At 42.4% G+C, this 25,409-nt stretch overlaps 1 protein-coding gene across 3 annotated transcripts in view; it reads left to right on the top strand.

The window, feature by feature from the left end:
- Positions 1-19,594, top strand: part of tp53bp2.L (tumor protein p53 binding protein 2 L homeolog) — a 35,678-nt gene extending 16,084 nt beyond the window's left edge. For all 3 annotated transcript variants that reach the window (NM_001093615.1, XM_041562223.1, XM_018261981.2), the window contains 15 exon segments: positions 3,134-3,213; positions 3,302-3,403; positions 5,965-6,136; positions 6,262-6,443; positions 7,925-8,089; positions 9,212-9,446; positions 11,327-11,434; positions 11,752-11,885; positions 12,002-12,428; positions 13,356-14,143; positions 14,910-15,047; positions 15,310-15,443; positions 15,571-15,737; positions 17,893-18,092; positions 18,941-19,594. In NM_001093615.1, coding sequence (NP_001087084.1) covers positions 3,134-3,213; positions 3,302-3,403; positions 5,965-6,136; positions 6,262-6,443; positions 7,925-8,089; positions 9,212-9,446; positions 11,327-11,434; positions 11,752-11,885; positions 12,002-12,428; positions 13,356-14,143; positions 14,910-15,047; positions 15,310-15,443; positions 15,571-15,737; positions 17,893-18,092; positions 18,941-18,982 — 3,074 coding nt within the window. In that variant the 3' untranslated portion in view covers positions 18,983-19,594.
- Positions 19,595-25,409: the final 5,815 nt, after the last annotated feature.

Genomic DNA, 25,409 nt, shown 5'->3' with positions numbered 1-25,409 from the left:
TAATTCTAAGCAATTTAGCAATACAGCGTAATTCCAAAATTTCCTTGGTTTCAAGGTCTGTGTGTGTGTGTGTTCTCTGCACTGGTGGCTCAGACTTTTGATACAATGTAAGACAAGGCAGCTGATAAACAGATCTGTCTTTGCTGGGGAACCAAGCTGTGCAAATGCTGCCGCTGTCAATAATTGTGTATTCTTTTATTAGGCAAATTTTTATTTTGCCGTTGACTTGCCCTTTAAGTGCCTGCAGCAGTGCAGCCAGACAAGCGTGAGTTACTGCAGGCGGAGGTGTAGTCTAGGGGGTGCTGCCCCACCTAAGCTTTATTAATGGCCACAGGGCACTGCAGCAATAGGTTGAACTGTAATAGTGCAGTGTCGTTTATTGCTACACATTTAGCTGCCATGTAGCTGGCTCCTTACCAGATCATACTCCTTAAAGGAGAATTCAACCCTAAAAAACCCCTACCCCCTTCCCTACATAGACCCCCATCCCTCCTCCCGCCAGCCTAAGCGTTACCCCGGGCAAATGCCCATAACGTTTTACTTACCCCTCGGTGCAGATTGAGGCATTGGAGTTCACGGACGCCATCTTCAGACGTTTAATCTTCGCAATGAGACCGTCGCTTTGACAATTTTCGTCAGTTTTTGCGCAGGCGCAGTTATCGCAAAACAGAAAATTGCTCCAACTGCGCATCGACGACATGCTGGTCTCATTCCGAAGATTTCGAAAGAGAAGAAGATGGCGCCCGTAAACTCTGATGCCTGAATCTTCACCGAGGGGGTAAGTAAAATGTTAGGGGTATTTTCCCAGGGTAATGCTTAGGCTGGCGGGAGGAGGGGGTCTATGTAGGGAAGGGGGTAGTGTTTTTTTAAGTTTAGGGTTGAATTCTCCTTTAATGCAGTTCTTCTTATTTGTGTACTTGAAGTATGTACCAAACAGTTGGGTCTACACCAAAAATTTGAAATTCTATGCCACCGTCTGACGGGTGTCGGGCAAGAGTCCTGTCCAGTGCCTGCGTGCCTGAAATGAGTGGAGCTTCCTAAAGCAAGGGCAGGGGTTCTGTTAATCAGAGGCAAGGCCAAGCCTGCAAAGAGGGTCCCATATTACATTACATTACATTACAACCCTGGCCCTAAGGCAATAAGGCAGGGGTCCCCAACCTTTTTTTACCCGTGAGCCACATTCAAATGTAAAAAGAGTTGGAGAGCAACACAAGCATAAAATAGTCCCTTGGGTGCCAAATAAGGGCTGTGATTGGCTCTTTGGTTGCCCCTATGTGGACTGGCAGTATACAAGAGGCTCTACTTGGTACTATACTTAGTTTTTATGCAATTAAAACTTACTTCCAAGCCTGGAATTCAAAAATAAGCTTCTGCTTTGAGGACACAGAGAGCAACATCCAAGGGGTTGGAGAGCAACATGTTGCTCGCGAGCTACTGGTTGGGGATCACTGCATAAGGTGTTGTCACAGGTCCTCATGGGAGCCAAACTTGTTCCCGTGAAACAGTCTTCCCAATAGAAGAGAAACACGTGTGCTTGTTATTAACACTGAATGGTGCAATTCTATATAGAACATTATGTAGACCACTTCAACAGATGTTAATAGTGTGCAAGCAGAGGAGTGTTCTGGATATGCAAAAGCTATACTGCACTCTCTAAGGAAAACAATATGGCAGGTCCCTTCTATGTATAAATAAAAATATATACAGCTATAGAACCTCTAATACAGAATGCTCGGGAAAAACTTTTTTAAAAATTGGATTATTTGGATAAAACTGAGTTTATTGGAGACTTTTCTGTAATTTGGAGCTTTCTGGATAACGGGTTTCCAGATAACAAATCCCATAGCTGTACCTACATACTGTACTGTAAGGCAAACAGAAGGGCAATTGAGTATATGTTCTCTTTAAGGCAAGGTGGGATGTGTTTATTGGGTGGAGCAGCCTTTGCAAGCAATTAAAACCTATTTGTGCATTACAGTAAATGCTCCACCTTTCTAGATAACTGATTGATCCATGTGCTTGTGGAAAGATTAACAGAAATTCGGGTTTCTCAGACCTTTCATTCCTCGTTCCCTTTATATGAATATATGTACAAGTTACTTCTCATTGTCAAATTCATTGTAGAGGATTATTAATACCCTAAGTGGGTCAGTACTAAACAAATGGTGTGCGCGCAGGTACGTGCCTGGCGCCCCCCCAGCTTTGCGCCCTAGGCATGTGCCTACTCTGCCTACCCCTAGTTCCGGCCCTGCACTGTCCTCACTGTGAAGAACCCCCTACGTTGCTTCAAATGAAAGTTCTTTTCTTCTAGTCTAAAGGGGAGGCCTTTGGTACGGTGATCCACTTTATGGGTAAAAGGTTCCCCTGCTATTTGTCTATAATGTCCTCTAATGTACTTGTAAAGTGTAATCATGTCCCCTCACAAGTGCCTTTTTTCCAGAGAAAACAACCCCAACCTTGAGTCTACGCTCATAATTTCTTATATAGTGATTTAAAGGCAATGTAAACCCAAACCCAGCATCAGGCTGGGGGGGTCCTTGCCCACTAAGGCTGCTGCCTCTGGGACACAAAAACCCCCCCACCCCATGATCCTTATTCTTTTTGTGGTCGTAATTGGGCCTGGGTGAGAGGTAAGAGGGCAGCACCCATAGTCTGAGTAGGGAGCTGATCATGGTCGAAGAGGCCCACTTTTTTTTTTTTTTTTTTTTCTCTGTGTCCTGCCGGTTCAGTCTGACTCTGCCCAAACCAATAAAACTATAAACCAGGGGTGCCCAAAAGAAAGATTGGGATCTACCAGTAAACCTTTAGCTGGTGATCAGTAGATCTCAAGACACTGTCAGCAAACCGCTTGTCTATATCACCCTCCTGTTTTCATGCTTTTCATTCAGATATTTATTATGTGGTTACCTAAGAAATATTTGTTTGTTAAATATAGCAATATACATTTTCCCATTAATCAGTATTTTAGTAATATTTTCCATGGAACAGAATACTAACAATGCTTTTATGGATGTAGATCCTAATAAGACATCATTAAAAGTAGACCTTGCATTAGTAACTTATAGGCACTCCTGCTATAACCCATAAAAAGATTTTTTTTAAATGACCAGTCCATTCCATTCTTCTATTACAGTGAATGTTCAGAGAGTCCACGACCCGAATGCTAAAAGGAACGGTGTGAAGATGCCTAGCGAGCGAAAAATGGAGAACGGGGTAGGTACATGCGAGAGGGAGGCCTACTTCATAATTATTGGGATAAGAACAAATCTCAATACTCTTTACACTTTTGATTTAATTGCAGGTAAATGGCCCTAGGATGGACATGACTCTAGCAGAGCTGCAGGAGATGGCTGCCAGGCAGCAGCAGCAGATTGAAGCTCAGCAACGGATGTTGGCCACCAAGGTTAGTGTTTCCTCATTCAGCCATGTTTGTTTGCTTTTGCTTTCGTCATCTTGTGCTCGTGTCTAGCAAGAATCTGCAGTGATCAGCAGGGTTGCTTCTTTGGCCAATTTTCACTGATAATTATTAATAGTATCAATAGCCAGATGTGAACATTGTTGCCCACCACAAGTGCCTGTGACCTGGTTGGCCAAAGATCTTAAAGGGGAACAATCGTGAAAATGTAATGTTCGCTTCAGCATGCTGAAATAATAAACTTTCTAAATACAATCAAATTCTGTACCGTTTCTGAAATAATCATTTATCTTCACTATTCCCCTCTTAGCGTCTGTTTCTCCTCATTCTGTCATCATTCCGGAGTTGGGTGTCCGATGAATGAATATATCTTAAAGGAGGGGGGGGGGCTCCCTTTGCCTTGAAGATGTATTAGAGCACCCTCTATTAAAATCACCAGAAATCCTGTCTCTCTACATGCAGAATCTGTGCAAAAGGCAGTTACTTTGTTCGTTCTGGTATCCGTTATTTGAGTGAGCTCTAATACATCTGCTAGGAAAGGAAGCCCCCCTATAAGATATATTGGATCATTCATCTGACACTCAACTGCTGCATGAAGACAGAATGAAGAGAAACAGATGCTGAGAGAGGAATAGTGAATATAAACCTGATTATTTCAAAAACAATGCATACCTCCCAACTGTCCTGTTTTTAGAGGAACATTCCCTCTTTTGACAGCTCAACCCACAGTCCCTCTGGAAAGTCCTGTTTTTTCTGTGCACAACAGCCAGAAAAATAAACAGTTTCTAACTTAATTGGCTGTTCTGGGCTCTCTGCCAAAAGCCAGAGCAACAGATAAGATACTTTTGTAACAATTTCAAGATAAGCAAATAAGTAATTGTAACAATATAAGATAACAGGTCCCTTGGGAAAACTTAAGACTCACAGCTTAAAGGGCAATTCACTTCATTATCAAAACTGGAATAACTGGAAAAAAAAAACCACAGAAATATGTTCAAACTTTCATAACCTGCCAAATTTTGTAAAATGAACATGGTAATTAGGGGTGTGGCCACAAAAATTGGCATAATCCAAAAAATTGTGCACCAACTTTTTTTTGTCATTCTTTTTATTTCCAAAATGTTGGGAATGTTAGAATATTTAATTGATTGTATTTAGAATGTTTCAGTATGAGGAAGCTGTTATTAAATTTTCATTTTTGCGATAGTTCCCCTTTAAGTTGGGTTGAACTGTCCATGGCAGATCTTTTATATCTCCAGCTCAGCTTGTAGGAAAGAAGCATGTGTTTGTCAGCTCTAGGACACCGTTGATAGTTTCATAATTAATTCCTTATCACAGCAGGTAAGAATAGAACCATCTGCTTTGGCATTCTGCCTATATAATGAATTTGATTATTTACAGAGCTGTATAGGTGGAACTTAGATTAATAGTTGGCTTTTAAAACCACAAATACGCTCTGCAGATGAGGGGCCCACATAACCATATTTAGCCCCACAAAAAGAACTTCTGCCCATTGACTTCAGCCTCAAGGACATGGGTTATCACTGGGTTGCAGTCCTGTCGCTGCCTTTAAAGGGACAGTCACGTCAAAAAATGAGTGTTTAAGCAGTGATCCCCAACCAGTAGCTCGTGAACAACATGTTGCTCTCCAACCCCTTGAATGTTGCTCTCAGGGTCCTCAAAGCAGGTGCTATTTTTGAATTCCAAGCTTGAAAGCGAGTTTTAATCACATAGCAACTAAGTAAAGTGGCAAGTAGAGTCTCCTGTAGGCTGCCAGTCCACATAGGGGCTACCAGCTAGCCAATCACAGCCCTTACTTATCATCCAAAGAGACTTTTTCATGTTTGTGTTGCTCCCCAACTCTTTTTACATTTGAATGCGGCTCACGGTTAAAAAAGGTTGGGGACCCCATTTTTAAAGTAATAAAAATATAATGCAGTGTTGCCCTGCACTGGTAAAACTGGTGTGTTTGCTTCAGAAACATTACTATTGTTTATATAAATAAGCTGCTGTATAGCAATGAGGGAGCCATTTAAAGGAGAAAAGGCTCAGGTTATACAGCAGATAAGCTCTGTAGAACATAATGGTGTTATCTGTTATACACTATTTAACCTGTGCCATGTAGACTTTTTTCAATTTCCGCCATTGCTACACAGCAGCTTGTTTATATGAACTATAGTAGTGTTTCTGAAGCAAACACATCAGTTTTATCAGTGCAGGGCAACAGCACATGATATTTTCATTACTTTAAAACACTTTCTTTTTTGGTGTTGTTGTTCCTTTAAACTAAGAGGGTTCTTTTATTGGGGAGACAGCAGCTCCTCCAGTGCAACAGTCCTTTGAGCTGGGACACTGTAATCCCTCAGAACTTCAGACCATAGATAAAGTACCACCAGCCATGTTTTTGGAATCTGAGACCTGGTTGGTTCCTGAACTCAAGAGGAAGTTAGCAGCCATCTTTGTGAAGGAGAGCAGTTCAGATGTTTAAAGTGGCAGTTTAATATAAGACTGTTGCAATGGATTGGACTGAGTTTTTTTTAATAATGTAGGAGCAGAGGCTGAAGTATCTGAAGCAGCAAGACCAGAAGCAGCAGCAAGCCAACGAGCAGGAGAAGCTAAAGAGGCTCCGAGATATTGCAGAGAACCAAGAGGCCAAGCTGAAGAAAGTGCGAGCCCTGAAGGGCCACGTGGAGCGGAAACGCATCAGTAACGGGAGACTGGGTAAGTAATTGGCTGCTTCTTCATTCTCTGTTTCTTTTGCTTTTAATTCCCCAAATGACACAAAAATGCAACCAATCAGCAGTGCAGTTTACACCCCCCCCTTTTTTTTTTCTCTCTTGTGCCAGTGGAGGAAATTGAGCAGATAAGTAACCTGTTCCAGCAGAAACAGAAGGAGCTTACGGCAGCCGTGTCCAAGGTGGAAGAGCTTAGCCGCCAGTTGGAAATGCTGAAGAATGGACGGATTGAGGGTTACCATGACAACCAGACGGCCGTTTCTGAGCTCGATAGACTGTATAAAGAACTTCAGGTACCCAGGGAAAACTATATATTTTTTTTGCTTTGCACATGTTTTTCATAGTGATTGGCGGGGGGTGTTATTGGGGGCAAATGAACTTTACGTGAATCCGTTGCGGGTTTGGGTGGAGATACAGCAGTACAGTGATGCTTGACAAGTGTGGCACATATTTATAAATCAATCCGGTTTGTGGTAATAGCTTAAAAGTAAGAGCTGCACAGGCTCAAGGAATTTATGCATTACCACAGATGCTTTTGGACTACAACTCCCAAAAACCCTGAGAGTTTCCTAGTTCAATAGCATCTGCTTGAGCCAATGTCTAAAGGAAGATGCAGTCCAGAAGAGCTGGGATGGGGGGGACATATAATAATAAATTAAAGAGAAAATATAATGCATTTCTACGTAGGGTTAAGTCTCTCCTTTTCTTTTTGAAATATCCAACATAATGGAATAGTGAAACATATCATTTATACTAAGGAGTGATGTTATCTGTTTCTGAAGTTTTGTTTGTGCTTAGTTTTTCCAGTTTGAAACTTGAATTATTTTTTTCAAATGCATCAGTTAATAGTGCTGCTCCAGCAGACTTCTGCACTGAAATCCGTTTCTCAAAAGAGCAAACAGATTTCTTTTTTTATATATTTAATTTTGAAATCTGACATGGGGCTAGACATATTGTCAGTTTCCCAGCTGCCCCCAGTCATGTGACTTGGGCTCTGATAAACTTCACTCTTTACTGCTGTACTGCAAGTTGGAGTGATTTTACCCCCCCCCCCCAGCAGCCTAACAACAGAACAATGGGAAGGTAACCAGATAGCAGCTCCCTAACACAAGATAACAGCTGCCTGGTAGATCTAAAAACAGCACTCAATAGTAAAATCCAGGTCCCACTGCGACACATTCAGTTACATTGAGTAGGAGAAACAACAGCCTGCCAGAAAGCAGTTCCATCCTAAAGTGCTGGCTCTTTCTGAAAGCACATGACCAGGTAAAATGATCTGAGATGCACCTACACACCAATATTACAACTAAAAAAATACACTTGCTGGTTCAGGAATTACATTTTATATTGTAGCGTGAATTATTTGCAGTGTAAACAGTGTCATTTAGAAATAGAAACGACACCATAGAAGTCATGATAGAATCACTATAACCTTGTAAATATGCCCTTAATTTCCCCTTTAATATCTGTCCCCTCGTGACTGAGTTGCCAACTGCAAGCCTGCCCTCTGTGCTGTCACATAGAATTATAGTTGCCTTTTTGTTAGCAGCGTAGTGCTCCCAGTGCATTGTGGGTAAGGCCCAGCACAGGGCCCTTTATAGAGAGGAAGCTCTGGATGAGCGCTCCTTGCACGAGAAACCTCCCAGTGTTCTCTGTAATGCAGGAATAAAGAGTCCCTGTGTGTGTGTGTGCGGAGGGCCCAGATTAGCATGCGTAGCTTTGTCTGCTTCAGCCTTGGCAGCGTTAGTCCTCAAGTCATTTTTGTTTCCCCCAGCTGAGGAACAAGCTGAATCAGGAGCAGAATGCCAAGCTGCAGCAGCACAGGGAGAATCTGAACAAGCGCAACGCCGAGGTCGCAGCCATGGACAAACGTGTGAATGAGCTGCGTGAGCGCCTGTGGAAGAAGAAGGTGGCCCTGCAACAAAAGGAAAACGTACCGGTAAGTGCAACACCCTAGCTGAGTTCTTATGGGGAGTGGCTGCTTTAGAGTGGTCTGTGCATCGTGGGGGCGCTCTACAAAAATATATGTACAGCTTTGTAGCTGCTGTTCAACTGCAACTTTTAGCATCTGCTGAGCAGATATGTTTGCCTGGGGATACTGGTAGTTGTAGTCTTATTATGGGGCTAATTTAATAACCTCACAGCCATTTCTTAACTTGCAGGCTAGCCAGGACAACACTGGTGCGTTTGTTTTTCCAAGGGTTTTAATACTCCTCCCCAACAACGAGCAGCTCACTAGGTTTTTTTCAAAAGCTGTACAGTCACATAGAACAAAATTTGGTTAGCATAGGTAGCATGAAGGATGTGCTAAGCATGATTCAGCAGGAACAGCCCCTAAGTGTGCTCATAATCTACAGAGAGGTACCATAAAACTATAGCAGCATAGGTATTCCCCTGTACTAAGCACAATTCAGTAGGAACAGCCCCCTAAGTTTGCTCATAGTCTGTACAGAGATAACCCATAAAACTATGGCAGCATAGGTATTCCCCTGTTCTAAGCACAATTCAGCAGAGACAGCCCCTAAGTTTGATCATAGCCTGTACATAGAGATACCATAAAACTATTGTGAAATAGGTACAAATTAAATTCTGGAGCAACAGCCTGCTTCTGTAAATGCTCTAAATCTCAATTTGAGGGCATGGGGCCCTTTAGGTGAATGACCTGCATATCTTTATTAGTCAGGGTGTTCTTAATGAATTAGCAGTAACATAGTATGTATTATAATGTTTCACAGCTATGAAAGAATAGTATTTGCTCCTTGTTGTTCAGCCTTCTGTACATGCGCTGTATGAGCTGTATCTGAATTTATATAGATAGATATATATCATGGAAGATTACAGTCTTGTCATGCTTAAAGCATGGTATTAGCTCTGTGCTTCCAGTATCATTTTGGGGGGTTTGCTGGATTTCAGCTTTATAGATTCCAGTACTTTTGGTTATGGGTTCTGTCCCTTGCTCTGCTTTTTTTTATTTATTTTTTGCTGATTTTTTATTTTTTTGCATTTCTTCTATTTTATTGCATTTTTGTGTTGAAAAGCTTGCAACCTTTCTTTAATTTAGATTTCATCTGATGGGAATCTACCTCAGCAGGTAGTGAGCACTCTCAGCAGAGTGGCTGCTGTGGGCCCTTACATTCAGTCGGCCACAATGCCCAGGGGCCCCTCCACCAGGCCGGAGCTGGTTGTTAAGCCAGCGTTCCCTGAAGGGACCAGCACTACGCAAGTACCTGATGTGCCACTGAAATCCCAAACGCTGCCCAACATGAGGACTGCATCCCAGGGCAAAAATTCACAGGGTAGGTATTCAGCTCCTCTCTTGCTTCTCTACCAGTTTGTCATTCAGTCCACTGCCTGACTACTAGGGCCTGTAGGTCCATAGCAACAAGTTTACATTTTAAATTGGAGCACTGTTTTAATGTGCAAATTGCTTTAGAACATAACTACATCACCCTAAATTAAATGTAATTTAAATCTGCTATTGTAAAATGACTTCTCTTGTTCTTTTCAGCACTTTTAGGTATTATTTTTTTTTTTTTTTTAATTTCTGCTATAATTATCTGCCATAATATGTATGTTAAAATATTACCTTGGTTGTGGCCATCTTTATACGGTTCATTAGTGCTTCATGTTGTCATTATTGGCAGTGTTCATAGGCAGAGGGTGATTTAAGTCTTTGGGAAAACTAATTAAAGTAACTCGTGCATATGATTTACACAAAACACGTGGCAGGATACATCTATTGCCATGTATAATTTCCAGAACATATGGCAGATAAATACAGTGCCCATTCCATGTATAATACCCCAGAACATATGGCAGATAAATACAGTGCCAGTTCTATGTATAATACCCCAGAACACACAGCAGGATAATATTGCCAATTCCATGTATAATACCCCAGAACACATGACAGGATAAATACAGTGCTAATTCCATGTATAATACCCCAGAACACACGACAGGATAAATACAGTGCCAATTCCATGTATAATACCCCAGAACACATGGCAGGATAAATACAGTGCCAATTCCATGTATAATACCCCAGAACACATGGCAGGATGAATACAGTGCCAATTCCATGTATAATACCCCAGAACAAACGACAGGATAAATACAGTGCCAATTCCATGTATAATACCCCAGAACACATGGCAGGATAAATACAGTGCCAATTCCATGTATAATACCCCAGAACACATGACAGGATAAATACAGTGCTAATTCCATGTATAATACCCCAGAACACATGGCAGGATAAATACAGTGCTAATTCCATATATAATACCCCAGAACAAACGACAGGATAAATACAGTGCCAATTCCATGTATAATACCCCAGAACACATGGCAGGATAAATACAGTGCCAATTCCATGTATAATACCCCAGAACACACGACAGGATAAATACAGTGCTAATTCCATGTATAATACTCCAGAACACATGGCAGGATAAATACAGTGCCAATTCCATGTATAATAACCCAGAACACACGGCAGGATAAATACAGTGGTAATTCCATGTATAATACCCCAGAACACATGGCAGGATAAATACAGTGCTAATTCCATGTATAATACCCCAGAACACATGGCAGGATAAATACAGTGCCAATTCCATGTATAATACCCCAGAACACATGGCAGGATAAATACAGTGCCAATTCCATGTATAATACCCCAGAACAACTTGCCCAATAAATATGCGCTGCAATGTGCCATCATCTGACTTTTACTGGTACTTTAGCTTATAAATCCTGTTATGACTGGGAAGAGCTGACACAATATCCTGAAGAAATAAAACAATTACGAGAGAACAATGAACCAACCAAATGCTTTTATTTTGGTTTTGAAAGCTTAACCTACACAAGCTTTTATTAAAATCCCCTTGGTGGAGCTCCTCTGGGCATTTACCTTATAAACTGATAAACGTGTAGTTGTATTGTATATGAGCCCTTTCATTCACTTCTAGTGAAGAAACTGGAGCATCACTTCATTGTGATCCCAACTGCTGCTGCTGCTGCTTGTACAACCTCAGGGGATTTATGCTGGCTTCAGTTTGAAGCAAATGTTTTTTTTTTTTGTTTTTTTATGTGGAATGTAGCCAGAAATGTGCTCATTTAGGAATAAACTGGCCTTTTTGTAATGTTTGTTTCTGTCATTTACATTAACTAGGTTCAGGTGGGTACAGTATCAAACCCCAGCCTGGCGGCACTAATTGGAGTGATGCAAATGGTGATATCCGGGGAACAGCCAAAGGCGCTCTCGGCACTGCTGGACAGGGTAAGTGTGCAGGTGGGAGTCCATTGCAGCATCCTTCCTTAGATGATTTTAAAGGGGAACTATGTAAAAATGTAATAAAAGCTTCAGCATACTGAAAGAAGAAACTAAATATTCTCGACTGTTTCTGAAATAATCACGTTTATCTTCACTATTCCTCTCTCGGCATCTGTTTCTCTTCATGCAGGAGTTGGGTGTCAGATGAATGATCCAATATATCTTATAGGGGCTGCTTTTGCATAGAATATGTTTTAGAAAGAACTAGAAACAATTCTGCATTTAGGAATTTCTGTTGATTGAGTCCAATATTTTATTTCCAGCTGGGAGTGCAGAAAAAGATAAGAAGACTCGACCATGTTCAATGTTTGATTCTGTCGTGCCTCCTCCTGGGCCTCCAAATTATGGAACGCTGCGTAAAAATCAGAGTAGCGAGGACCTCCTGAGAGACCCACAGGTATCCTGGGAAATACAGATCCTAATGATTGAATGTGTGAAGCTCATAAAATGATTGTAGTTGATTTAAACTTAATTAATCCTCAAGTAATGAAACATTGTTTGCTTACTTTTCAGGCTGTGACAAAAGGAGTGACAAAAGTACCTCCACCTGTACCATCTAAACCAAAACAGATCAGCCTTAATCAATATGGCCCTCCCGGCCAGCCCCCTGTAACTGATCCCAAGTCTGATATCAGTTCCCAGAAGCCTCCTGCTTCACTACAAGGAAACAAGCAAAGGGCAGCCCAGCAAGCAAGAGTTCCCAACCCAATAAACCCTGAGTCTGTCCCTGCACCCAAAGTGGATAACCCACCAGCTGTAGCAGTACGTCCTTTTACCCCTCAACCTGTTAAGGAACCCCCTCCTCCACCCTTCCGCAAGCCCCAGACAGTCGCTGCAAGCTCCATTTACTCCATGTACACACAGCAACAAAACCCCGGGAAGAATTACACTGTGCAAGGCGCCCTCTCCCGATCCCAGACGAGACAACCCTTCTCCAGTGGTACAGTATTGCTTTTCTAAATTATCAGAGTATAAATATTGTATATAAGACTATAGAAATCATAATATTTTTTATAAATGACTAACGTTTCGGCTAGGTCCCTAGCCTTTCTCAAAGTACGGCTAGGGACCTAGCTGAAACGTTAGTCATTTATAATAAATATTATCATTTTTATAAGTCCTGAGAGTGCGGACCTTCTTGTAGTAGTTATGGATAATTTATTGGCACTGCACCCAGGCAAATTCAAGCAACTTTATCGAGAGTGCTGGCAACCCTTGGACTTAAGCAGCAGTCCTGCCCTGCTTTATGGCTGAGATTCTAGCTATCTGTATAACAGAGCATTCTGTCCCAGTGGCTGCACAGATCCTATCTGATCCCCATTGGAAGCAACAGTCCTGTCCTGCTTTATGGCAGCTGAGATTCTAACTATCTGTATAACAGAGCATTCTGTCCCAGTGGCTGCACAGATCCTATCTGATCCCCATTGTAAGCAGCAGTCCTGTCCTGCTTTATGGCAGCTGAGATTCTAGCTATCTGTATAACAGAACATTCTGTCCCAGTGGCTGCACAGATCCTATCTGATCCCCATTGTAAGCAGCAGTCCTGCCCTGCTTTATGGCAGCTGAGATTCTAGCTATCTGTATAACAGAACATTCTGTCCCAGTGGCTGTACAGATCCTATCTGATCCCCATTGTTAGCAGCAAGCCCTGCCTTGCTTTATGGCTGAGATTCTAGCTATAAGATAAAATCCCCTACTTCTGTGGTGTGACTGATCTCTCTGAACCCCACTTATTACATAACAGCATGACTAAATGGAAGTATTGGAAACATTGACATTTTGGAGTAAAAGTATTGCTTTGATTGTCTTGTGTATATCTCAGGCTTTAGTATATAAATAAAATATCCACTGTTTTCTTTAATTGTAGTGTATGGCAAACCAGTCCTTAATGGATCCCAGAGCCAGCAGACAATGAACCAATTGGCAGACAGCACTTGTATAGATGGGCGAGTTAAATCAAACAGCCCTGAGCCAGAGGGTGATACCCCAGTGACTGGCCAGGAAAGCCAAGAGACTGAGAGAATTCCTCGCCCACTTAGCCCTACAAAACTCTTACCATTCCTTTCCAATCCCTACCGGAACCAGAGTGATGCTGACTTGGAAGCATTAAGAAAGAAACTTTATAATGCACCCAGACCACTAAAGAAGAGGAGCTCTATCACGGAGCCCGAGGGCCCCAATGGACCAAATATTCAGAAGCTTTTGTACCAGAGGACTACTCTGGCTGCAATGGAGACTATATCTGCCCCTAAGCAAAGCCCTGTGGAACCCATCTCTGAGAACTCTGGGGAGGGCCAAGAGGTACATGTGACTGCAGACGAGGAAGTAGAATTTCATGAGGAAAGTGCTACTTCCCTACAGGTTCTTGAGCCTGAAACAAGAGATCCAATTGTGATTCCGGAAGAAATCGAATTATTGTCGCCAGTGCTGGGTCCTGACTGTGTACCTGAGGGGATCCCTGGGGATATTCTCCCCCCTCCACCTCCTCCGGAAGAGCTGAATGTAGTTACACCCCAGCCCCCTGACGCATTCATAGAGGAGTACCCCCCATATCCTCCCCCTCCTTATCCCACCTCTGGGGAACAAGACAGTCTGGTTGAAGATCTATCCAACATGCGACCTCCAGAGATCACTGGCCATTTCTCTCTTCCTCCTGTAAGTACTACTTGAGGCTCATTTAGGCTTTATTAGCCAACACTCTGCAATTTTTCATGACCTGTTAATGCCTGATATATGTAGTAACTGGCTAGCAAAGGATGCTGGGACTCTTTGCAGTAGGAAAACCACCAGTTGGGTATATTATTCTCTCAACTCAAAGAATAAATAGGATCTGCAGTACAAGTGTAGAATGCTCTCTGTATTATTGGAGTTAAAATTACAGTAGGTCCCTTTTGGATACTCCCTTTATTGTAGCTGATGACACGGGGCTCATTGTTGATAAATATACTGAATGCACTGGTTTCTATTGTGCCATGTAATGAGACCCTAAACTAATTACTAATCAGCCTGGAGCAGCCCAGAGCCCGTGCTGTAAGTCATCCGAAAACATGGGGAGGCTACAGGGCATCTTCAGAGGCACAAATCTTCATTAAAAGTCTGCATTATGCAGAAATACATAAGATCACTTGTAGCAAAACCTTTGAGCTTTAGTTCTTTAATAAACATAAAGAGTTTAATATTTATGAAAGTGGATGTAATACTGGCTGTCTGTCCCTGGGTTCTCATTAATGAACATGTCATTTTGATCTATGGAAGGTTGGGTTTATTCTAGTAAACCAATAACCAAGCGTGTGCACCCTGTATAAAGAGTTCCTTTTTCATTCAAAGGGCTTTGTGTCACAAAATCTGTGTTCCACCCCCCAGTCTCAGTTTGTATTTGCACAGCATGGAGTGTGGTCATTAATAGTGTTTCTTCTCCCAGGGTAAAAGGACGAACCTGAGGAAGAATGGATCTGAGCGAATTAGTCATGGAATGAGAGTGAAATTTAACCCACTGGCTTTGCTCCTTGATTCATCTTTAGAAGGTGAATTCGACCTTGTACAGAGAATAATCTATGAGGTAAGGTGCCAACATCGAAGCTCTGTTTTCTTGCCAAGTACCTACTCCTATCCCCACAAAGTGCTTGGCACCACCCTTCCCGCTTAGATTAAACTGATCAAGGAAGCAAGGAATTGCCTGATGCTAATACAGGGTCAGACCCAGGCATCTGGCTCACTTGCAGTCACTTGCTGAGCTCTGTATGTTTATGTAGGTGATGGGATGTCAGATTGTATAATATTCAATATATGAGTAAATAATATCATTTCAATTCTGCTTTCAGGTTGATGATCCCAGCCAGCCTAATGATGAAGGTATCACAGCCCTGCATAACGCAGTGTGTGCCGGTCACACCGAGATTGTGAAGTTCTTGGTCCAGTTTGGGGTGAATGTAAATGCAGCAGACAGTGATGGCTGGTAAGCAGCAAAAGCTCAGTTCTTCTCCTGACCTGGTTCTTCTCCTGACCTCTGGTTCTTCTTAGAATATTCTCATCATTAAACTTTGACACAGATTTGTAATGGCCATATTTTGTCTTTTCTACAGGACCCCGTTACACTGCGCCGCGTCGTGCAATAACGTGCAAGTGTGTAAGTTCCTGGTAGAGTCTGGAGCGGCTGTGTTTGCTACAACCTACAGTGATCGACAGACTGCTGCGGACAAGTGCGAGGAGATGGAGGAGGGCTACAGCCAGTGCTCCCAGTTTCTTTATGGTAGGTGTGAGATACAATGTTTCAGACTACAAGAAGATTTCTAAGTCTGGTGTGTGTTACAAGGATAGAGATCGTCAGCCTTTGCTCCTAGTTTATCTATGGTGGTTCTTGTATATATGGGAAAAAAGATGGAGGACTACAGGAAGCACTCCCAGTATCTCTATGGCTGGTGTGTGTTACAAGGATAGAGATGGTCAGCCTTTGTTCCTAGTTTCTCTATGGTAGTTCTGAGATATGGGGACATGATGGAGGGGGACTACAACTATCACTCCCAGTATCTTTATGGCTAGTGATAAAGTATTACGGAGGGAGATGGTCAGCCTTTGATTCTAGTTTCTTTATTGTAAAATGAGATACAGTGTTACAGGGGCGAAGATAACAGTTTGAAATTTTACAAGCAGAAGATCTCAAGTTTTCTGTGATTCAGTTAAAGGGCAAGACTTTCCACTTACATGTAAAAATGGCTGTATCTGGCAGATAGTGTCACCTTTGCTACTCTAATAACATCATTATTTCCTGCATAGTAATGCTACTATATGCAGCTTACAGACATCATCTTTCATTGCTATTAGTTTAAATAGGAGCTGCAATGTTGCTGTCTGTGGCACCTGCTTTGTTCATCTCTGTGATTTGGTTCAGTGATGTTCCCTTGTCCCATCACATTGAAATGAGGGTTTTGATTGGGTGGCTGCTAGTGTTTAGTATGAATTCTTACCTCACATGCATATTATAAATTCCCTACACATGCACCAATAAACACGTTCTGTTACTGAGCGGCCCCGGGACGGAATTTAATCTGAGAATCTCAAGTGCTGAAACGATGCTCTTTTTTGCCTTTCTGGCAGCAGCCCCAGAAACACACAGGGAGCTCAGTGACCTCTCAAGCTGGGGGCCACATTCCTGAGCCTCTTTGTACTTCAACCGTCTCAAGTCAAACAAAACAAAATTGCATAATTCTTAAAGGAGAAACAAACCCTTAAAAAAAACAAAACCCTACCCTGCATAGACCCCCCCCCCCGACTAGCTGCTACCATAGGCAAATGCCCCTTGAGGCCCCCATACACGGGCCGATAAAAGCTGCCGGCAGACCAAGTAGGCAGTTTATTGGCCCATGTGTGGGGCCATCCGACGGGCTCTGGCCGAAATTCGGGCAGATCTCAACTGGCAAGTTAAAAAATCCCATCGGATTGCGGTTGCGTCTATGCGTGTATGCAACCCGCTGCCCGTATCGGGTCCATTATGATCCAATCGTTGGGCCCTAGGGCCCATGATCACATCAGCCCAATATCGCCCACTTCAATGTGTGCATATTGAGGAGCGATGTTGCCAAATGAGTGGATCTCTACGTCTATAGCCACCTAACTCTTTACTTACCCCTCCGTGCAGATTCTGTCCAGCGGAGTTCACGGCAGCCATCTTTAGCTGATTTGGTAATCTTTGGAATGAGACCGGTGCTTCGGAAATGTTATCGGCATATGCGCAGTTGTCGCTGAACAGAAATTTGCTCCAACTGCGCATGCGCCGATACGCCGGTCTCATTCTGAAGATTGCCGAAGAGAAGAAGATGGCTGCCGTGAACTCCACTGGACAGAAGCTGCATGGAGGGGTAAGTAAAGAATTAGGGGCATTTGCCCAGGGTAGCAGCTAGGCTGGGGGGGGGGAAGAGGGGGGCTCTATGTAGGGTAGGGGGGTAGGGTTTTTTTATTAAGGGTTTGTTTCTCCTTTAAAGGGCTAGTGAAGTGCTTGATATAAAGAGCCTCTTGTAACTTTGCCTGCTGTGTGTATTGACTAAAAGTAAATAACACTATTAAATAAGAGGTTGTTAATTTATTTAGCATGTTTTTTTTCCTAGCTAGTGCCTGTTGGGCATTTCAGGGCAATTGTTGTTGTTCCCGTGTTTGTGCCAGAAGCTGCAGGCAGTTGTCACAGCGAGTTCCTGGAATCTGGGCACACTGGGAGTTGCTGCTGTTTTTTTCTGTTGGCTTTAAGCTGAAAAATGATCAGCAAAATACTTCCTAGCAGATACTAACGGTTACGCTTTTAAAGGGGGGATTTAAACCCTGAAGTTGAAATTGCGACTACAACTTCCATTGAAAGGATGTAACCAATGAATTTCCTAGGGTCCGTATATTAACAAAGTCTTGTATTTCCCAAGGTGTCCAAGAGAAGATGGGCATTATGAACCGGGGGGTGCTCTACACCTTGTGGGACTATGAAGCAGAGAGTGACGATGAGATGGCTCTGAAGGAAGGAGACTGTATGACCATCCTGCGCAGGGAAGATGAAGATGAGACGGAGTGGTGGTGGGCCCGGTTAAATGACAAGGAGGGATACGTCCCCCGCAACCTGCTTGGGGTATGTGAACATTGTTTTGAGCTTCTGTACCAGCCCCAGGCAACCAAAGCCCTTTAGAAGTAAAGATCTGTGTCTCCAAAGATGCCCCAGTAGCTCCCCATCTTCTTTTCTGCTGATTCACTGCACATGTTCTGTGCTGCTGTCACTTACTGAGCTTAGGGACCCACTCACAATACACAGTACACATAGAATAGAAATGTCACAATATAAGGCTGATTAGTAATTAATACAGATAATTACTACATGGCAGCACAGAAACCAGTGCAATTAGCATCAGAATTTAATAATCAGCAAACCTGTAGCATCAGCTTATATTACAGCCAGGGAAGCTTATTTCTGCTGGATAATTAGTGACAACCCCTAAGCTTAGCTTCTCAACAGCTGCTCAGAGCCCACTGAGCATGTGAGTGTCACAGACACTTTCCAAGATGGTGACCCCCTGTGACAAGTTTGAAGCCCTGGATCATTGCTGCTATTGACAAGCTGAAACTTTAGGCTGGTGCAGTATATAAAACATGGCATTTTTAGCCCTATTCATTTTTAGGGTTTAGTTCTCCTTTAATCGCAGGGTAGCCTGTGCCATATTTCCCAATGCTGAGTGCCATGATGGCAAAATGTATCAATTTAAATAGTTTAAGCAGGAACAGCCCTCAGACCTTACAGCGAAACAGCACTAGGCTACACCAGCTTTTTGTAGTTCTATGTACTTGGCACAATTGAGCAGGAGCAGCCCTCTGTATGTATACATTACCTCTGTATAGGGATGCAGGCATAGTTGTATCCTGTTTTAAGCAGATGTTAAAGAATGGATTTTGCTATAACACAAATACATTTTTTTTTTTTTTCAGCTGTACCCAAGGATCAAGCCAAGGCAAAGATCTCTGGCGTAAAGATCCTGCATATATGAAGTATTAAACTTTTCACAGAAGAAACTAGGTCTAATAATTTCACAAGATCTCCAGATCCGCATGACTTGAAAGCAACAGCGTCTTTTCCATATGAAGGATTTTGATTGGTGCTTTAAGATAGAGGAAGTCTTATACCTGCGAGCGGAGTGTAACCGCCATTTAGATTCATTCGCAAACGCCTGAAGGATCTCTGAACCTGAACTGATGAGGTGGCACCCTTTATTTAACCCTTTGCGGTTTATTCAAGACACTTTATACGTCCATCTTGGACACCTGACTGATCACTAACCGCATTCTCAGCCCATTTTTCTAGTTCTTTGTTTCACGTTGCCGATGTTTTTGCTGCATCGTATGAAGTGAAGTCATCTGCTGAAATGGATCTATTTGGCCAGAACGGATTTATCCATTGAAAAGGATTTCTTTTTTTTTTTTTTTCATTAACATAAAGCGCAGCCTTTACCCAGCATTACCGTGTAGATTTAGGAATTTCGAATCCTAATATTTTACTAAAATATCATATTTATTTTGTTATTTTCATATAGTTAGTGAATGTATCACTTATAGGGTGGGAAAAAATAAATATAGTTAATGTTTCTATCTGGTCACTTTTATTTCTTTAATCTGCTGAAGAACTCGCTCCGAATCTCCCCCTAACTGGCCTTCAGGCTGGACCCCCTTAGCTCATAACAAGGTTACAGATATATAGAAACATTGGGGTAACAGTCACCCTGCTATAGTTCCAGGGGTACCCAGGGTACAAATAAACACTCACCCCAAATCTCCCCCTAACTGGCCTTCAGGCTGGGCCCTCTTAGCTCATAACAATGTTACAGATATATAGAAACATTGGGGTAACAGTCACCCTGCTATAGTTCCAGGGGTACCCAGGGCAGAAATAAATACTCACCCCAAATCTCCCCCTAACTGACCTTCAGCCTGGGCCCCCTTAGCTCATAACAAGGTTACAGATATATAGAAACATTGGGGTAACAGTCACCCTGCTATAGTTCCAGTGGTACCCAGGGCACAAATAAGCACTCACCCCAAATCTCCTCCTAACTGGAGGAGCAAGTGCTCAATCCAAATCTATCCCTTACTGTAACTGTACTGTAATATAACTGATTCCTGTACTGGAATATAACAGATAAAGTACTAGTAACAGTACTAGGATCATAAACAATTCACTGTTTTTGAATTAATACAATATGTTTACTTGGTTTACTCTGGGCATATTTAATATTCCTAAGCAGAAGACTGGATGGGGCTTTGTTTACAGTGTATGAAAAATGTCAGTAGAAAGCACAGCGAGATTTAAATTTTTCTTGATCTTTTAAAGAGGTTGATCAGGAGCCCGCTGGGATGCATAAGGCAAGCTAGAGTATCCCTTATATAACATGGACTCCTACCTTCTTGCCTAGTGCCCAGCAATTGCTGCCTTTTGCTACTCATACACATGCTCCCAAATGATCACACCCTTTTAAAGACAAATTTTTCAAATACACAGGTTGGTCGCTTATTATTGCTGGGATCTGCACTTTGACCAGCAGAGGGCAGCACTGTATCCTTTACATACAGTCATATGAAAAAGTTTAGGAACCCCTCTCACACTGCATAATAATTTACTCCACTTTCAACAAAAAAGATAACAGTGGTAGGCCTTTCATTTCCCAGGAACACCTGAGTACTGGGGTGTTTTCTGAACAAAGATTTTTAGTGAAGCAGTATTCAGTTGTATGGAATTAAATCAAATGTGAAAAACTGGCTGTGCAAAAATGTGGGTAATTTTGCTAATTTGAATGCATGTAACTGCTCGATACTGATTACTGGCAACACCAAATTGGTTGGATTATCTTGTTAAATCTTGAACTTCATAGGTAGGTGTGTCCAATCATGAGAAAATGTATTTAAGGTGACCAATTGCAAGTTGTACTTCTGTTTGATTCTGCTCTGAATAATGACAGCATGGGATCCTCAAAAGATCTGAAAACGAAGACTGTTCAGTATCATGGTTTAGCATAAGGGTACAAAAAGCTATCTCAGAGGTTTCAACTGTAAGGAATGGAATCAGGAAATGGAAGGCCACAGGCACAGTTGCTGTAAAACCCAGGTCTGGCAGGCCAATCAAAATACAGGAGCGGCACATGCAGAGGATTGTGAGAATGGTTACAGACAACCCAATGATCACCTTGAAAGACCTTCAAGAACATCTTGCTGCAGATGGTTTATCTGTACATCGTTCTACAATGCAGCGCATCTGTATGGCAGGGTGATGACAAAGAAGCCCTCTCTGCACTCACACCACAAACAGAGTCGCTTGTTGTATGCAAAAGCTCATTTAGACAAGCCACAGTCATTTTGGAACAAAGTGCAAAAATTTAGTTATTTGGTCATAACAAAAAGCGCTTTGCATGGCGGAAGAAGAACACGGCATTCCAAGAAAACACATTTGGTGGAGGTCCCATCATGCTGTGGGGCTGTGTGGCTAGTTCAGGGACTACTGGGGCCCATGTAAAGTTGAGGGTCGGATGAATTCAACCCAATGTCAACAAATTCTTCAGGATAATGTTCAAGCATCAGTCACAAAGTTGAAGTTACGCTGCAGGGGTTGGATATTCCAACAAGACAATGACCCTTAACACAAAGGCATTTATGCAGAGGGAGAAGTACAATATTTTGCAGTCCCCCGACTTGAATATGATGGAAAATCTATGGGATGATTTGAAGCAGACTGTCCATGCTCGGCAGCCATCAAATTTAACTGAACTGGAGAGATTTTATATGGACGAATGGTCAAAAATACCTCCATCCAGAATCCAGACACTCATCAAAGGCTATAGGAGGCATCTAGAGGCTTACATTTGTAAAAGTCTCAACTAAGTATTGATGTAATATCTCTGTTGGGGTGCCCAAATGTATGCACCTGTCTAATTTTGTTATGATGCATTTTGCATATTTTCTGTTAATCCAATAAGTTTTGTCTAATATACTAAGACAGGGGACCCCAACCTTTTTAAACCGTGAGCCACATTCAAATGTAAAAAGCGTAGGGGAGCAACACCAGCATGAAAAAGTCCCTTGGGGTGCGACATAATGGCTGTGATTGGCTATTTGGTAGCCCCTGTGTGGACTGGCAGCCTACAAGAGGCTCTACTTGGCACTATACTTTTTTAATGCAATTTTAATTGCTTTCAAGCTTGGAATTCAAAAATGAGCACCTGCTTTGAGGACCCTGAGAGCAACATGTTGCTTACAAGCTACTGTTTGAGGATCACTGTACTAAGGCCATCCTCTTCTCTTCGGTAATCTTCTGAATGAGAGTGGTGTATCGGCGCATGCACAGTTGGAGCAATCTTCCTTTCACGAACTGCACATGCGCCAAAAGTCGTGGAAATTGTCAAAGTGAAGGAAGAAGACCCGAAAATGAGTGAAGTCCCAGAAGATGGTGCCTGTGAACTCCGATGCCCTGGATCTGCACCGAGGGGTAAGTAAAGAGTTAGGGGCATTTACTGGGGGTAGCAGCTAGGCTGGGGAGCAGGGAGAGGGATCTATGTAGGGTAGGGGGAAGGGTTTTTTTCATTAAGGTTTTAGTTCTCCTTTAAATATCTATATCCAGCTAATCTCTACACAGCACAGGCATCAAAACAGCCTTTGACCATATATAGGGAATAATGTGCGTAGAAGCTTCTGGACCAAAGAGACACAGATTTTAGGTTCTACTTCTGAGCGCAGAAGAGGATCGTTCTTTTTCCTGCACCTCGGCCAATGGCCGGCAGAACAACTGGCTCCTGGGATGTAATCCCCATGGGGGGGGGTAGATATTAAGACAAAATAAAAATGTATAGGTTTTGATTCTCAAACCTCTATTGCCACTTCTGTGAATTTGCCTTTTAAACAGTTAATGGCTTGTTCATGGCAATTTTAGCCTTGCAGTTCATAGTTTGCTGATTAGTGGGTGGTGTGCTATGAAAAGGTGATTGTGTAATTGGAGTGTTTGATCCATATAAGTCAGAAATCTCCCTAGAATGATACATGTTCAGTATTCGCAATGGGGCTTTCCACTTCCCTTGTATATTTCATTGTATAATGAAGAATATGTTACATTGTTATAGAAGTAGAATCACACAAACAAACCTGAATTTCTGCAGAATGAGGAGTGGGGAGATGGTGATTTCCATTCTATCAGACAATAATACAAGTGATGCACCTGCTGAACCGCAGATCAGTTGAGGGAGTAGAGGGCTGGCACCCCTGTTTGGATCCCCCTAGTTTTATAGAAGAGACTTCACTTTTGCAGTGGACTGAGGCCCCAGATGTGAAGGACCTTTTTTCATCTTATAGTGCCAGTAACACCTTCCCTTACACCCACTCCCCATTTAGATAACATACACCAGTATCCGCAGTCAGGTTTGTATTTGCTTTCCTGGATCTGGTGGGTCCCAACACACCTGGGCCACTACCCAGCAAGGGTCTGTGGGGCGAGGGGTTTGTCCACTGGCAGATGTTTGCAACACTTGAGGTATGTGGTGGGGATTAGGAAGGTACAGGGGAGAGGAGCCTTGTTGTAAGGTTTCGAGTGGGCCCCAAATACCCCAGTCCAACACTTTCTTCAGCTGCATTGTGATTTGTATCAATGGACAGATAAGAGGTTTCACAACTTTTCTGTGGGGCCATTAGGTGTATCTGCCATGCCCTGGGCCCTGTTTAAATGACAACTAAAGCCTAACAAAAGAAGTAGTTAGAAAGGTTGTACATTATGTTTTGGGCTTCTGTACCAGCCCAAGGCAACCACAACCCTTTAGCAGTAAAGATCTGTGTATCCAAAGATGCCCCAGTAGCTCCCCATCTTCTTTTCTGCTGATTCACTGCACATGCTCTGTGCTGCTGTCACTTACTGAGCTTAGGGACTCACTCACAATATACAGTACACATAGAATAGAAATGTCACAATATAAGGCTGATTAGTAATTAATATAGATAATTACTACATGGCAGCACAGAAACCAGTGCAATTAGCATCAGAATTGAATAATCAGCAAACCTGTAGCATCAGTTTTATATTACAGACCAACCTCATTTTCTGCTGGATAATTAGTGACGAGCCCTAAGCTTAGCTTCTCAACAGCTGCTCAGAGCCCACTGAGCATGTGAGTGTCACAGACACTTTCCAAGATGGTGACCCCCTGTGACAAGTTTGAAGTCCTGGATCACTGCAAGTTTAGGCTGATGCAATAAGTTCAGTATATAAAATATTTTAGCCACATTCATTTTTAGGGTTTAGTTCTCCTTTAACCCCAGCAGGACTGTTCCTTTCCTCCACATACAGTCCTTTGTGCCGGGTGATTTAAAGTGATAAAGAGGAACATCTCTGTTGCTTTGAACAGAATTGTTCTTGCTCCTTCCAGTACTTGGAGTTATGAGCCACCCAGGGGTGTAACTACAGATGAAGCAGACCCTGTGGTTGCAGGAATTTTAATATATCTTGGTCGGCTAAGCCAATTTATCAATATTTTGGGGCCCTAAATAAAATTTGCTGTGAGGCCCAGTAACATCTAGTTACACCATTGGAGGCACCATATTCCTCTGTGCATCCAATGCTGATCCACATCGCTTTCCCATTGACTTCAGTTTAAACAAGAAGTCAGGCTAGAGAGGAAGGGGACGATCATGCAGAGCTCAACAAAGGCAAATGTTCCCTATCGTCCTATTTTAGGTAGAAGACACCGATTAAATGCTAACAATGCTGGCCTTTTATTGGAGGAACTCAGTCTGCATTTTATATACTTCTAGTGTTACGGTTTCTTTAATTCATCTCTGGGGCCCCCATAGCTTCTTATTAAGCCCCCCGTCCTGTCTGTCATCTCAGGGCAACAAATCCAATACAGAATAACAACAAATGGACACTTGCATAGATATTTATTCAATCATCGGGTATCCACTCTAATGCCAAACAGCCCCCTTACATCATGCATGGATTGCCTTCATATAAATGGAGAATATTCCATATGAAAGGGGAAATGGGGGCTCTTTAAAGGCTAAACACAATTATCACTTAAAATGTCCATAACCAGTTAAAATTGCATATTTCTAAAATATTCCTTGAAGAAAGCCTTTTATATGTATAGAACATTGCTGCTTTGTGCATTTGCCTTTATACAAGTGGAGGCCGCCATATTGTTAGGTATGGGCGGGGCTTTCTTCTTAGACCGCTCCCTGTAGGGGTGTATAATAGACTGTGCCATCACACTGTACTGCATCAATATGACAATGTTCTGTGCATATAATAAGCTAAATCCACACTTTGTACTGCCTATGGCAGCTCCTACCTACAGTTTAATTAATTATACTTAAAGGGCATGTAAATGCAAAAAAATAAAATCCCATTTTTACTTTCTTTAATGAAAAAAAAACC

The sequence above is a fragment of the Xenopus laevis genome, chromosome 5L (assembly GCF_017654675.1).
Source record: "Xenopus laevis strain J_2021 chromosome 5L, Xenopus_laevis_v10.1, whole genome shotgun sequence".
Taxonomy (NCBI): domain Eukaryota; kingdom Metazoa; phylum Chordata; class Amphibia; order Anura; family Pipidae; genus Xenopus; species Xenopus laevis.
The sequence above is the reverse complement of the archived record's forward strand: the minus strand, read 5'-3'. Positions and strand labels throughout refer to the sequence as shown.